Source organism: Cebus imitator, unplaced genomic scaffold (genome assembly GCF_001604975.1).
Source record: "Cebus imitator isolate Cc_AM_T3 unplaced genomic scaffold, Cebus_imitator-1.0 Scaffold57, whole genome shotgun sequence".
Lineage (NCBI taxonomy): Eukaryota > Metazoa > Chordata > Mammalia > Primates > Cebidae > Cebus > Cebus imitator.
In genome coordinates, this window is record NW_016107372.1 from 4080613 (window position 1) to 4096065 (window position 15453).

Below are 15453 nucleotides of genomic sequence, written 5' to 3' on the forward strand. Positions count from 1 at the left end.
TGGCTCTGTCGCCCAGGCTGCAGTTCAGTGGCACAATCTCAGCTCACTGCAACCTCCGCCTCCTGGGTTCAAGCAATTCTCTTGTCTCAGCCTCCCAAGTAGCTGGGATTACAGGTGTGCACCACCATGCCCAGCTAATTTTTGTATTTTTAGTGGAGACAGCGTTTTACCATATTGGTCAGGCTGGTCTTAAACTCCTGACCTTGTGATCCGCCTGCCTCAGCCTCTCAAAGTGCTGGGATTACATGTATGAGTCACCATCCCTGGCCAACATTATGGTTTTTTAAAAATTAAACTTTATTGTAAAAAACAAATAGTATATGAATTAAAGAAAATTAATTTGGAAAATTAATATTTTCCAAAGTACCAATCAATATTTATTGATGTTTTTGGTCAGGCACAGTGGCTCACACCTGTAATCCCAGCACTTTGGGAGGCCGAGGCAGGCATATAATCTGAGGTCAGGAGTTCAAGACCAGTCTGGCCAACATGGCGAAACTCCATCTCTACTGAAAATACAAAAATCAGCTGGGCATGGTGGTGCGCACCTGTAATCTCAGCTACTTGGAAGGCTGAGGCAGCAGAATCACTTCAACCTGGGAGACGGAGGTTGTAGTGAGTTGAGATAGTGCCACTGCATTCCAGCCTGGGTGACAAAGAAAAAATTAATATATATAAAATTATATATATATGTTTTTAAAAAGGTTTGGGAGTAGATTATTAGGTTATTAGCACCATTAAGGTAGAACAGGTATTTCTTGCCAACAGAATTTAAAACCACACTATGCAGCACACAATTTCAGAACATAGTTTTGATTCAGTTATGATCATGAACCACTTACCCATCTAAACAACAAAAAAATAACTTCTGAAAACAGAGGAGTCAGTTTGGAGCCTACTGCAGTTTTTTTTTTTTTTTTTTGAGACAGTCTGTTTCTGCTGCCCGTGATGGAATACACTGGCATCATCTCAGCTCACTGCGCCTCTGCCTCCCTGTTTCAAGCCTCCTATCTCTCAGCCTCTGGAGTAGCTGGGACAACAGGTGTGCATCACCATATCTGGTTATGTTTTGTATTTTTTGTAGAGATGGGGTTTTGCTATGTTGCCCAAACTGGTTCTGACCTCCTGGGATCACACAATCCGCCTGCTTTTGCCTCCCAAAGTGCTGAGATTACAGGTGTGAGACACTAAGCCCGGCCCTACTACAAGAACTTTTAAAGGTTAACCTCAAAATAAAAAATTACTTTTAAGTAATTATACATAAAATCTAACACATTCACAATTACGTGCATCTTATTCATGTACAGTGGGACTACTGGGTTGGTTTGTGAGAATCCCACTGACATCTGCCTTCCTACCTACTAGAGAAGTTGTGGCTGCTTTCCCTACAGGAGGACAGCTCTTCCATATAGCAAAGATCCGGATGATTTGCCTATTAAGTCAGAACCATTCCTACGGCTATGTGGTGAGAACTAAGATCAAGAGAACTGGAAACAATGGGAGAAGACAAATATACCTATGACTTCAACAAAGCTTGAGAAGTGAGAGGATTCTAAGTGTACTGCTTTTTTCACCATTTGAAATCTAATTTAAAATATATCTTAACAGGAACACTGAGCTTGACATATTGCTATATGAGGGGCAGAGGAGGAAGGTAAGATAAAAGCATATCATCTGTTATGCCTTCTAATATGACTAACTGGTTTACTGTAATACTAAAGAATTCAGATGACTGCCTGGGGTGGTAAAAAACACCAGTGATCTTTAATTATTTAAATATTTTTAAAAATTTTACCATTCAAGGTGGGGTGGTGGATGTTTTTCTTTTCTTTTTCTTTTTTTTTTTTTTGAGACAGAGTGTCACTCTGTTGTCCAGGCTGGAGTGCAATGGTGTGAATTCAGGTCACTGCCAACCTCCACCTCCTGGGTTCAAGTGATTCTCATACCTCAGCCTCCCAAGTAGCTGGAATTACAGGTGCATGCCATCTCAACCAGATAATTTTTGTATTTTTAGTAGAGACGGCGTTTCATGTTGGCCAGGATGGTCTTAAACTCCTAACCTCAAGTGCTCCACCATGCCCAGCCTGGATGTTTGTTTCCATCTGAGGTTTTTCTTTTGTTTTGTTGCGTTTTAGATAGGGTCTCACTCTGTTGCCCAGGATAGAGTGCAGTGGCACGATCTCGGCTCACTGCAACCTCTACCTCCTGGGTTCAAGCAATTCTCCTGCCTCAGCCGACTGAGTAGCTGAGATTACAGGTGTGTGCCACCATACCTGGCTAATTTTTGTGTTTTTTGGTAGAGACAGGGTTTCACCATGTTGGTCAGACTGGTCTTGAATTCTTGACCTCAAGAGATACATCCACTTTGGCCTTCCAAAGTGCTGGGATTACAGGCATGAGACACCATGCCTGGCCTCAACGCAAAATTTTAAAATGTCTTCCAGAATCATCCATCATTGATTAAGCACTTACTTTTATTTATCCCTGAGGCTAAGAAATAGTTTCCTAGGTTCAAGCAGCTTCCTGGAAGTTGGGTCATAGGGTCTTCTGTGTCTAGTTATATAACATGCAGCACTAGACACATGTTACACGCATGCATACAATTCCCCTTTAGTATGCTTATACTGCAAGTTAAATTTGATTATTCATAAATTCCTGGGCAAGTAAATGTCCTCTAGGTTTTCTGATGGTTGATTCTCTCAATCTGTTCAAAGCCCACCTCTCAGGAATCTGCTAAGAGCCTTAGCGTTTTTCCTCTATACTCATCCCCATTTTCTGTGGGACTTCTATTGCAGAAGGGGGAAAGGTACAAATTAACAATGTAGGCTGGAAAATTGGGATAAAAATCTTCCCTCCCCAAAATGGTCACTGTCCAAAATGTAAAATCATGAATCATGGGGAGAACAGTTAAGCCAGTAACTGCAGGTTTTGGGAAGGACACATGGCCCAGTTTGTCAGGAATGAAGACACCATGCTTGTGCTAAGAGGGCCTTCAAACAGTAGTTGTACAATGAATGCGAATGCACATCTCTGAATTTTCCATGCATGAATATGCATACATATATACAATTCAGCTTTTCCTTGTCTCTCCAGACTTTTGCTCCAATCTGCTCATTGCAGTCCCAGCTCCTCCTTCCACAGGTGAAGAGGAAGGAAAAAGAGCTCAATAAACCATCACCAAACTATGATCAGACCCATATTCATGAAGTTCTCGATTTTCTAAGCTCTCGCAGGAGCCTTTTAAATATTCAGTGAGTCGCTGGGAGTCCTTCTGCATTTGTTTTAGGATATATCATATAGCTATGGTTTTTTGCTTCACATCCTTAGCATTGCCATGTCAATTGAGCTGGGTACCAACAACCATCTGCTACTTCTATAAGGTAGAATTACAGGTCTAGGGCCTTCTGCTAGACATCCGTGGCTTTTGTGTTATCCTTCAGATTCTAAGCCTGTGGCTTTCTAAGTATTAATCTGTGTTAAGGGTGGTTCTAGTTAGATATTATTTCTTCTACTCCTCGAGTTCTGGCTGTACACTCTGTACCTAACTGCTGTAGAATCTGGCATCCTGTGGATGCCATTTGATGGCTTCTGTATAAAGCTGGCATGGCTTGGAGATAGTTCCATTTCTGAAACCACTCACTGCCTTTACTCTTCTCTTCCAAAATCAGGTCAGGGTTTACATACGCCAACTGATTTTGCTCCTTCCAGATTAATTAGTAACTATGGACAATTCTTGTGTATATCTCGGGTTCAGTGTTCTTCAAAGATTTATTACAGAAATGAATGGTATTCTCATACTTCTCTTTGATGTAAGAGATGTCAACTTGGGAAAAAGCTTTTACTCTCTATCTTTAGTCAGTCTGTTTTCTCTTCTAACTTCAACGGACTTCTCACAAAGCTCTTAGGATTTATTGTAGCTTATTTTTTCAAAGTACACCATGCCTTGATTGACAGGACATAACGGCAGAGTCCACATCTTTGACTCGGTCACACTGTTCAAGGCTGTGTCAAATCTTACAGGCAGCATTTTCCAACTCTTTCTTTACAGTTCTTTCTTCTTGTTCTCTGGAAGGTCCTTCCCCACTTGCTCCAGTTTGGATTCCTTTTTGAGAAGAGGTAGTAGTGTCAGTGTCATAGCTTCTTTCTCCTCATTCACACTGCCCAGTCTACTGTAAGAACACTGAAAATTGTCATGACTTAGGCATTCTGAATTTCATGCCCAGATCACACAGTTTATTGCATAGTTTTTAGTTCTCTATAAACAGAATCACCAAGCAATGGTCTTATTGTAGAGTTGATTTCCAAATATTGGTGGAGATGAGGCATATTGAAAGGGTTTGTCAGCTTTCTCTCTTCTAGACAAGGATCCAGGTTTTTAAACCCTCTTTGAGCTAAAGGATTATTTATGTTATGTTTTAAGCCCTCCTGAAGGGCTCACCTGGATTCTTTAAGCCAGTTTAAGAACTCAAGTACAATTGCTTTCTACAAATTTATCCCTTGTATCAATCAGGCTTTCAGACAACAATTTTATAGGCTTCCTCATAAGGCTTCTCGTGGTAGTCTCCTTTCTTGAGATAGGTCAATGGTTCTCAGCAGGGGGTGATCTTGCCCTGTAGAGAACATTTGGCAATGTCTGGAGATATTTTCTTTTTTATTGTGGTAAAACACACATAACATACACAATTTCAACCATTTTGAAGTGTGTAATTCAGTGGCATATAGTACACTCACAATGTTGTGTAATCATTACCACTATCTAGTTCCAGAACAGTTTCATCAGCTCAAAAGGAAACCCCATACCAATTAAGCAGTCACTCTCAATTCCCCTCTCCTCTAAACCCATGGTCACCACTGATCTGTATCCTGTCTTCATTCATTTGCTATTCTGGACATTTTAGGTAAGTAGAAAAATGCAATATATGACCTTTGCTGACTTCTTAAACTTTACAGGTTTTCAAGGTTCATCTATATGTGGCATGTATCAGTACATTATTATTATTATTTTTTGGAGATGGAGTCTGGCTCTGTCACCCAGGCTGGAGTATAGTGGCGTAATCTTGGCTCACTGCCACCTCCACCTCCCAGGTTCAAGTGATTCTCCTGCCTCTTCCTCTGGAGCAGCTGGAACTACAGGCATGCACATCACCATGCCCAGTTAATTTTTCTATTTTTTGGTAGAGACAGGGTCTCACAATGTTGGCCAGGCTGGTCTCGAACACCTGACCTCAAGTGATCTGCCTGCCTCAGCCTCCCAAAGTGCTGGGATTACAGGTGTGAGCCACTGTACCAGGCCAGTACCTCATTTTTTTATGTCTGAATAAGAGTTACTATATGACCAGATCATGTTTTGCTTATTCATTAATCAGCTGATGAACATATTAGTTGCTTCCACTTTCGCTATTATAGACATTTTTGGATATCATGACTTGGAAGATGGTAATGGCATCTTGTAGAGACAGATCACGAATGTTGTAAACATTCTACAGTGCAAAAAGATAGCTCTCACCATAACCAGGAATTTTCCAGTCCAAAATGCCAACAGTGCTGAGGTAGAGAAACCCTGGCATCCACTGCAGAGTGACTACTGCGGAGCAAATGTTCTGGGAATCTCACTTTACAGATTCTGACTAACACCTGAATGAATCATCAATGTTATCAGCACTCAGGGCATTATTGCTTTTCTATTTCAGCAGATTTCTCTAAGCTACTAGAACTCTGGCTCCCTTACCCCTTCCTCCCTGGCTCACTTCAACTGAGTGCCTGTTGAAAGCTACTGGACCCTTCTATAAACTTGTATAAACTTGAAGTCCAAACCATCATCTTTGCTTTCAACAGGCATCTGGTATTAATCTCAGAAACTCCTCTCTTTCGTCTCAGGATCTGGCTCCTGCCACAGGATTTTAACTCTTTCCTAACCATAACATTTATACATATTGAGCTTTTAACACAAATTAGAACATGTCCTTACATGCATTATCACATTTAATTCTCATAATAATCTTATGCACTTGGCATTATTCTTTTCTTTATTTCAGAGATAAGCCCTAGATTTGTTAAATAACTTGCCCGAAGTGGTTAGTCAATGGCAAAGTAGGCCTTCAAAGTTAGGTCTAATTCTCACACAAACTTTTTTACCCCAGTGTTATACACTCTGGGCATCTATTTGACTAAATATCACAATTAATGCAGGCATGAACCCCGTATAGTCTTAAAGCCTGGGTCTACTGAGGGAAGTCCTGGCAAACTTTTTTCACTCACTCTTAAAATAATCACTCACAGAAGTGCCTGGGTTGCTTTCAATCAGTTAGGAGGAGCAGAAAGATCAAAAGAAAAACAAAACCCAAAGAATACAGTAAGAAGCATTTCTCTCCAGTCAAAATCCTCACTGTAGGACAATTATATTTACAGCTATAATTCCCAAGGAACTTTGGGGAGCTAGAAAGCTTGGCCTCGAACTGGGAGCACACTGGATACTTTTGTGTAACCATCTTGACTTTAATTATTCTCTTCTATTAAAGAATTTTATATCTTTTGTGTGTGTTGATGTCTTTCCCTCACTCATATCACTGTCCTGCTGGAACTAGACAGACAGCAAACTTTGTGAATGCAAGAACTCTCATTAATTCTTATACCGCATACAGTACCTCAAACATAAAAGTTCAAAAATGTTTGTTAAGTAATACAATTCTGCAAATATCTTAGGGCCTTTTTGTCATGTAAATGTTCATATTTAGTGCTTTTCACCAAACAAATATCTAGAATATCCAAACTATGAGCATATCACCTCAATTACCTCAGCAGAAACTTACAACCTAAGAACCTAGTCCTAGAAAATTGCACTGCCCTAGACAGTATGGGTGCTTTACCCTCTTTGGAAAGGACTACATGAAAAATGAAACCAGACACAAGCAGCACCATTCTTAATAAAAACATATTTTTGCATATTGTCTTATACTTGCTTCATGGCAACATGTTAGTAAGTTCAGAAGCTGCATGAAAAAGACACAACTCCAGAAATCATCACAGCAAAGAAGCTTCAAAGCTTAGCTGCCAAGTCAATGGCAGAGGCAGGATTTGAGCTCTGCTACTAACGCCTTGTTAGTCTACACTGCTACATTTAGGTCAATGGGCATATTAATGTGATGCTGTATAGTAGCTAACACAGTGGAAACTTTTAATCAAATAAGCGAGAATAGGAAATATCAAAGGAAAGAGCTTTCTTTGCCCTGTTTGCTAGACTGATTTTATAACAAAGTGATATATTTACTTTTTCTTGCTAAATTTCCAAACTTTTTCTTATTATTTAACAAGCAACACCTACCCAGAAAAGACTGTTCTTCAAACCACAGGAACTTAATTATGCTTTCCACAAAATTTACATTTTTCTAAAACATTACATTCAAATTTAAAAAATAGCATAATAACTTATTTGGCATATTTGTAAACATAATTATTAGTAATGTTCTATTTGGAAAGCTTTCGTGACATATTACTAAGGACATGTTTTATAGCCTCTTCACTCTTCTCTTTTACCTTTGTCTATATTATTTCAAATTCTAATAATGTTAAAATTCTACTTACTTCTTCATTTTGAGGGGTTGTAGCAGGTCGTTCTAAATCCAGAAAATCTAGTGGTCTTTCACTTAGTGTAAGCACACGAGGTGGTGTTTTTAGTGCCAGGGGTTTAAAGGGAGTTGACTGAATAAGGTCAAGATCCGCTGGTCTTGAAAATGAAACATCTTCATTATTTCCTAGGAGTTAAGAAGAGAGAGAGAGAGAGGGAGAAAGAGAGAGAAAAGAAAAGCATGGAGGTTTTTTAAAAAGACAGTGATTTTTGTTATAAATGTATTTACCTTCTGCTTTTGAATCATTATCTCCCAATAAGCATTAGTTTCTTTCAAAATATGCTTCCAACATATAAGAATTGACATTTCACTAATAGTTATTACTGTGGTACAGAAATGATAACGAAATTATGCAATACACAATATATGACAAAAAAACTGGTATCCAGAATATATAAAACTTTTACAATACTCAGTTTTTCAAACTGACAAAACATTTGAATAGATACTTCACAACGAATACATTTAAGTAGCCAAAATGCACATGAGCCTATGTTCAAAATTATTAATAATCAGGGAAATAGAATTAAAATCACAACATGGCCCTACACACCCAAACAGCTACAATTTAAAAGACTGACAATACAAAATGTTGGCAAGGATGTGGAACAACTGAAACTCACACATCACTGATGGAATGGAACATGGTACAAAAATTTGGAAAGCAGTTTAGCAGTTTTTCAGAAAGTTGAAAATAACTTGTAGTATATGATCCAGCAATTTCAGTCCTAAAGATATGAAAACATATGTCCTCACAAAGACTTGAACCTCAGTATTCACAGTGGCTTTAATCCTAACAGCCTCAAACAAAAAGCAATTAATGAATGAAGATCAATGGATAAATTATGGTATATCCAATCTGAAATATTACTCAGTAATAAAATTGAATGAACTGATATATGCATCAACAGAAGAATCTCAAAAACATTACACTGAACAAAAGAAGCCAGATAAGAACATATACTCTATGATTCCGTTTACATGAAACTCGAGGAAAGACAAATCTAGTCTCTGCCTATAGAAAGGAGACTATGGTTGCCTAGAGTTGAGGGGTAAAGACTGAGCGAGAAAGAGGCACAAGGGAACCTTGTGGAGTAAAAAATCGTCTGTATTCAGACTGTGGTGGTGGTTATACGGGTGTTCACTTTTGTCGAAACTCATCAAGTATACACTTAAAAATGTATATATTTTATGTGTGTAAAACTTCAATAATTAGTTGAATTACTAAAAAATGCTTTGAAATTCAGACTATACTAATGAATAGAAATGTCAAAAGTGTAAAGTTGCATTTTCCAACCCCTTTTCTCAGTAACATTAAAGAAAACTCCAAAGTTTTCATAGAAATATGTAAAACAAAGATTTAACAGGCAACCTTCTAAATAAAGGTGAAATACCTGCTACAACAATCCTCTCCGGAACCTGCATTATCACACTAGCATTTGGAACTCCTTCTTGGAATCCTTGTTCCAGGTCGGCGTTTGGCGGTGCTACTTTTAACTTTTCTGGGACCCTCATTCGCTGACTAATGCCTTCAGTATATTCCATTTCGTACTGAATTCGACTAATTTCTGCCATCTCAGCAGCAGTGGGAGAAGGAAATGCTGCCCCACTCACTCTGTGGGAGAAAAATTTAAAGACAGGGCTGACTGAGTGTTATAGTATCAGTGACCTCTATGTAATGAAGTTAGAAGACAATACCTTACAGAATGAGCGAAAGGAAACTTCTCATTTGCAAGTGCTGAACATATAAAAAGGAAAAAATAAATGATGAAAGAAAATGCTTTCCTTAACAAAATGCCTTCTTGCCTATCAGCTGAAATTGTACCTTAAGGATATTGCTTAGGAGCAAAATTTTAAAAGTATTATAGAACTATAATACAAATGTGTATGTACACATACACACACATTCTCTTTCTCTGCATAAATATGCATGCTGCTTATAACTAAAAAATGCCTGAAATAAAATTTAAATTTCCTCATCAATTTGAGGGAAAGCTGCTTGGACTTTAAAAAAATTACAATTAGAAACTGCTGTCATGCATGAAAAAATAAAACCTTTAAATGACAAATGCACCTGTTATTCAAAACCTTTAAATGACGATGCATAAAATGAACTCCGAATTTACTAAAAAAGAAGATGCAACTCCCTGAAAATTACATCACAAATTAAAACTTCTCCTAATGACTGAGATGCAATGAATACCAAATACAGAATTTGTAATAATAAATTCTAATGCTTGTATTCATCTTTGGAGGGATTGAAACTTTTACCCTATTAATTTGTACTTAATATCATATTTACATGTGTTATTTTTTAATGCAGTAGAAAGACTGTTGCTGCCAAATACAAAATGCTGATAAAAATGTAAAAGAGCATGGTCAGCCTACAGCAGTAAGCGTTAAAGCCATTGTCTCTCAAGCCTCTAATACCAGCTCTGCTGAATAAAATTTCACTGACCTTCCTAGTGGTGTGTCACTGCTTGTTCTTTTACTCATTTTAATACAGTAAATACACGTCTATAATAGTTATTAAAATACTGCTACCCTGTAGTTCAGTTTACTTTACACAACAATTCCCCTACACATCTGAACTTTTTTTGGAGGTGTACATAACAACACGGACACTGCTTTTCCAGCTGTAAAAAAGAAAGAATAAAAATCAGTATTTCAACAATTCATTTCATAAGAAAACTATGAATAAAAGTAAATACTTAAAATTACTTTGGGATTTGAACATGACTTGGGGCTTGATTTGAGAAACCATTTTCCAAACTATCCTAAGAAGAACTTTTCTATACCTTGAGAATCATAAAGACAGCTTTAAGCACAGTTGGTCTTAAGATTTTGCAAATAGGATAGAGAAGCTCTATCAAATGTATATATAAATGTGAAGTCAGGTTAGAAAAAAAAACACTGCCATAAAACTCCTCTAATTATACTCCAAAGGGGAAAAATCCTGTTTTTAGACTAAGCCCAAATGAAGAAATCACGAAGGGAATGCAAAGGGAAAAACTAAATATAACTGAGGTAGCCTACAAATCTGATGTGTAATAGTTTCTTTAAATAGAAATAAACTTCAAAATTTAGTGTAAACTTCAAACGGAAATTACACTAAATTTTCAGCAAAGACATTATATATAAATTAAGGGCGTAAAAGTTAAAGACAGCATACATGACTTAACCATGGCTAAGGGATTTCCTAAACTCCATGCTGGAGATATAGCCCCATCCTAAACCCCGGCCTCACTCAGATGCCTAGAAGAGCTCTTAGAGGTTGCTCAGGACACTCAGCCTCGGCAACTGGTTTGATTATGACTGCTAACTCATGTCTTTTCATTCTTTATTGAAACATCTCGGGGACACAGATTTTTAAGGATTTGGCATGCAGATGATTTCAAGACTAAGAAAATAAGCCCAAAGGGACAATTTTTACTCACAAATGTGTACCAACTACTGCTTGCTATGTGGCACTATCTGCTTCTGTGCTTCATATTAAATCCTTTAACTTGCTTCAGTGTGCATGTGCTGGATTGAGAGCCACTTTTGTCCCTGGGGAAGAAAAACAGGGGCTAATTGAGAAACTAGATGATACCCACTAGGGATTCATTGTTGGAAATTTTCCAAATGGTAACAGTCACAAAGATGCACAAGCTGACATCAAGAGACCAGTAAAAGAAGAAAGAAAGAAAAAATGAAGCTTACCACCAATCTTAATCCCACAGATGGGCCCTATGACTATTAGGCAAGGCAATATAAAAGACTAGCTCTGTCATTGTTTCTGATTTGTATTTAGAAAAATATGGCAGATGAAAAATATGTAAGTTTAAATGAATCTAATACTTAGGTATATATTTGTATATAGATACACACATATGTTAAAAAGCAACAAACGCATTTATTAAATTTTTTTTTCTGTCACCCAGGCTAGAATGCAATGGAGCAATCACTGCTCACTGCAGCCTTGATCTTAGGGGCCCAAGTAATATTCCTACCTCAGCCTCCTGAAAAGCTGAAACTACAGGCGTATGCCACCACACCCAGCTAATTTTTGTAATTTTGTAGAGACAGGGTCTGATTATGTTGCCCAGGCTGGTCTCAAACTCCTAGGCTCAAGAAATCCTCCAGCCTTGGTCTCCCAAAGTGCTGGGATTACAGGTGTCAGCCATTGTGCTGAGTCTGTTTAAATTTTCACTCACTTAAAATGTTAAAATTTTGAACCAGTAGTCCATGTACTTTGTAGAAAATACACAAGATATACAGAGAAAAGGAAGTGTTCTACTTCCAATCCTATCCTTAACCACCCAGGTTCCCATAGGCAGTATTTATAATCAATTTTTGTGCATCATTCTAGATGAGATGCTCTTCTAATACTTGTGTCTCAATCATAGTAAAAGCTCATATTCAAAACTAACACTGAAAACAGCTACCTCAAAGATTATAGCGTTGGTGCATTATAAATTGAAGTTTTATAGTAATAAACGAGAAGAAGGTGGCTAGAATCTCAGTATCTCCTTGAAATGTGCTTTCTCTGCATTTGATTCATTGCATTTCAGTCTTCTTATGAACTTTCTACTAGTACATCTCGTAGGTCTCACTAGTACACTTCGTTACTTTCGTTCTACAGCAACATCTTTTTTTTTTTTTTTTTTTTTNCTCCGTTGCCCAAGCTGGAGCACTGTGGCATAATCTCAGCTCACTGCAACCTCTGCCTCCCAGGTTCAAGTAGTTCTCCTGCCTCAGCATCCTGAGTAGCTGGGACTACAGGCGCACACTGCCATGTCCGGCTAATTTTTTGTATTTTTAGTAGAGAGGGAGTTTTACTGTGTTGTGAGCAACACAGGCTGGTCTCGAACTCCTGAGCTCAGGCAATCCACCCGCCTGGGCCTCCCAAAGTGCTAGGATTACAGGCGTGACCCACTGCACCTAGCCAGCAACATCTTTTCTTATTTGAATCGCTGAGTTTGTAAAAAAACATTCACTTAGAAAATAAAGGTGGATACTAAATGCCAACTTCTGGAAAAAGCCAAATTCTCCTGCAGCTGAACTACTTAAATTTAAAAAGTAACTGGAACTTTTCTACTAAGATTTAACACTGTACTCCCCAATTATTGGGTTTTCTTAAAACCAATCAAAATCTAATTTTTTTCTCCCTCATTAGACTGTAGCATTTCTGATATCTTTTAGCAATAAATAAACCTCTCATTTGGTATTATGTTAATTCCAGAAGTTTTGTAATTTAGAATCCAGCAGGCAACCAGTACATGATTCTGTTGTATAACATAACAAATGAGACAAAAATCTCTCCTAGAATCAGATGATTTCAGATTTCTACTTTCTAAGCCCAGTGGTTCCTGAACACCAGTAACTAACTTACCATGGCTTTTTTTTTCCCCTCCATGTTTACAGAGTACATTTACTTTTAGCTACAGTTAATTTTTTTAACTCCACTTTTTAAAATCTTAAATAAATGTATTGTAAAAGAAAATTCTGAGTCACTACCTTAAACCATGGCTGTACATATATAAATACAGATTGCAAAAACAGCCTATTACAAAAAAATCCTCATCCACATAAGGCCTAGAGTCAAGTCACATGTATCCATTTTGGAACACAATGGTTCTAGCATAACTTTCTCATTTTCTACATCAGAACACTGGAAACCCAGAAAGCCTAGGAAGTCACTGAAACAACTTGAGTCAAACTGATTGTGGCTGTAAATGTTTATATACTTACTAACTGAAAACAAAAACAAAAACAAAAACAAAACAACTCCAGTTCTTCATCACCTACTGTGTGAATCTAGTTCACATAAATGGGCCTCTCTGCACATCCTGTTTCAGTTCTCTTTCCAAAAAAACGGTATTTAAAAAGTCACTGCAAACTTTGAAAACTATATATTAATGACCTTTAAAATAAGGCTATGAATCCACAGAAAAGTTTCAGCACCAGAAGAGAGGAGGGCGACAACTAAGCTTTGTAATTCTGAAAGGAGGCAGCTCTATCAGACAGGAAGGGAAAGAACACGATTTCCTTTTGGAAATAAGAGTAAAAACTAAAATACAAGCCTTTGAAACCAAAAGATAGTAGGTTCCCCTCAAGCAATTTAATTGCATGGGAAAAGACTACTAAGTATAACTAAATCGTCCTAATTTTCCTAAGAGTTTTTCTTTTGGGATCTCATTAGCCAACGGCATTGAGGCAGAAAAAATGTTTTTCACCCAGGGAAAGAAAACATTCGTAAGCATTCTAAGTTTCTTCGTGGGTAAGAGGCCTGAATACAAATGGTTCCATATTTGGGCAGAAGAGCCAGAAAGCTTTATTCTTAATCTTCTGCAATTAAAACAGGTCAATTTTAAAAGGGTGCTCTTTCCTTGAGAATGCCCTTTGCTGTATGTAACTTTATGGGACGTAGCCAGAGGTTTTCTTTTACAATAATGCCACACGTCCTGCAGAGAAAGGTCAGAAGCTCAGAAACTGCAGCTTCCCAGCTCCAGGAAAGAAACCGGAGGAGCAACTGCCTGCAAGCCACACCTGCGGGCAAGGATGCTCATAGACGGACAGGGTGGCCTGCAGCCACCCGTGCTGCCCACGACCTGGGCCTCCAACAAGGCCCTTCTTTTCCAACATGGACCGGCCACAACACAACACAAAAACCTCCTTTTAAACAGGGCAGGTTTAAGGTCATACTGGAAGGTGTCAGGGCCTTGGCAGAGAAGGACAAGTGAAGACCTGCAAAGCCGGGACGCCCGCTGCTTCCCAAACTCCTAGTTTCTAGTCGGAAAAGTCCGGATTAAACCACAAAACGAAACGCCGAACCACACAGGGTGAAGAGGTTAGCCCAAAACACCTGCAGAAGACGGCGCTTCTCTCGCTCGCTCTTCTCGGGGACGCAAGGTCCCGGGGAGGAGAAAAAGGCAGGGCTGAAGGCAAGAGGCCCAGGGACGGGGCTCCGGCCAGGGAGACACTACCCGCAGGCCCGGTCCACCGCGGGTCCCTCTGTTGGCCGGAGGGTCTCTGCGGCGGCTCTAGGCCCGACAGTCAGCTCTGGCGGTGGGTCGCGGGTCGGGGAGACGTCAGCACTCACCCCTGGGCCCACAGGAGGGTCCTGGCGAGGACCGCCGCCCTCCGGCTCTCGGGGCGCTCGAGTGGGCGCTCTCAGAGGCCGTTGGCCTAGAGCACGGAGGCGCCCAGGCACAGCACCCACCAGAGAAGCGGCCAGCAGAGGGCCAGGGCAGAAGCGCGAAAGGGCGGGGCGGGCCCCTTCAGGGAGCCGTAGCGGAAGCGGGTTCGTGGTCATGTGACGCGGAAAAGGGCGGACGTGGGGCCCGCGCACAGCAACGGGGCTATGATAAGCGATGCGCAGACATCTTTGTTTTGGGCAAGCGAGATGACCTGAGGTAAAGCTTCTTTCGGTTAAGTTAATTCACGCTTCGGCTTTATTAGATTTTGTCATCTTTAAGAACCTGGTGTTTGCAAGGTAAACCTTCGGCAGCCAATTAAAATGACTTTTTCAGGACCATCTGCATCAAAATTTCTATGCCGTGAGGCTTAGGAATCCTCACATGTAAATCAGCTCCAGGAGCGGTTCCGTGCATTCCAATTTAATTACTCCTTAAGTCCTCTGATGATCAGACCTTGTCTTCCATGAGAATACCGAGAAGGGGGAAGTTAGGTTTCACTGTAGTTGGCACTGTCTTTAGCTTTAGGAGAGCGCCGTCTGCATCTGACCACCCAACCACAGATTGTTCCCCCAGGAAGCCCTTGCTTAGAGGTCCCGGTACCACGCTTGCCAGTTTGGGAACGAACTGAAGCCAAATAATGGAGTATT

General features: G+C 39.5%; 1 protein-coding gene across 22 annotated transcripts in view; it reads right to left on the reverse strand.

Annotated features, from left to right (window-relative positions):
* Positions 1–14985, reverse strand: part of MFF (mitochondrial fission factor) — a 34912-nt gene extending 19927 nt beyond the window's left edge. For 6 of the 22 annotated variants that reach the window (XM_037738755.1, XM_037738752.1, XM_037738750.1 and 3 more), the window contains exons 1-5: positions 14710–14908; positions 11063–11174; positions 10084–10261; positions 9020–9240; positions 7582–7751 (exon numbers count right to left, since the gene is read on the reverse strand). In XM_037738755.1, the coding sequence (XP_037594683.1) occupies positions 7582–7751; positions 9020–9240; positions 10084–10121 (429 nt within the window). In that variant the 5' untranslated portion in view covers positions 10122–10261; positions 11063–11174; positions 14710–14908. Of the gene's footprint in view, positions 1–7581; positions 7752–9019; positions 9241–10083; positions 10262–11062; positions 11175–14472; positions 14682–14709 lie in introns of those variants that run through there. The other 16 variants (XM_017529140.2, XM_017529138.2, XM_017529130.2 and 13 more) reach the window with 7 other exon arrangements.
* Between the last annotated feature and the right edge of the window lie 468 nt (positions 14986–15453).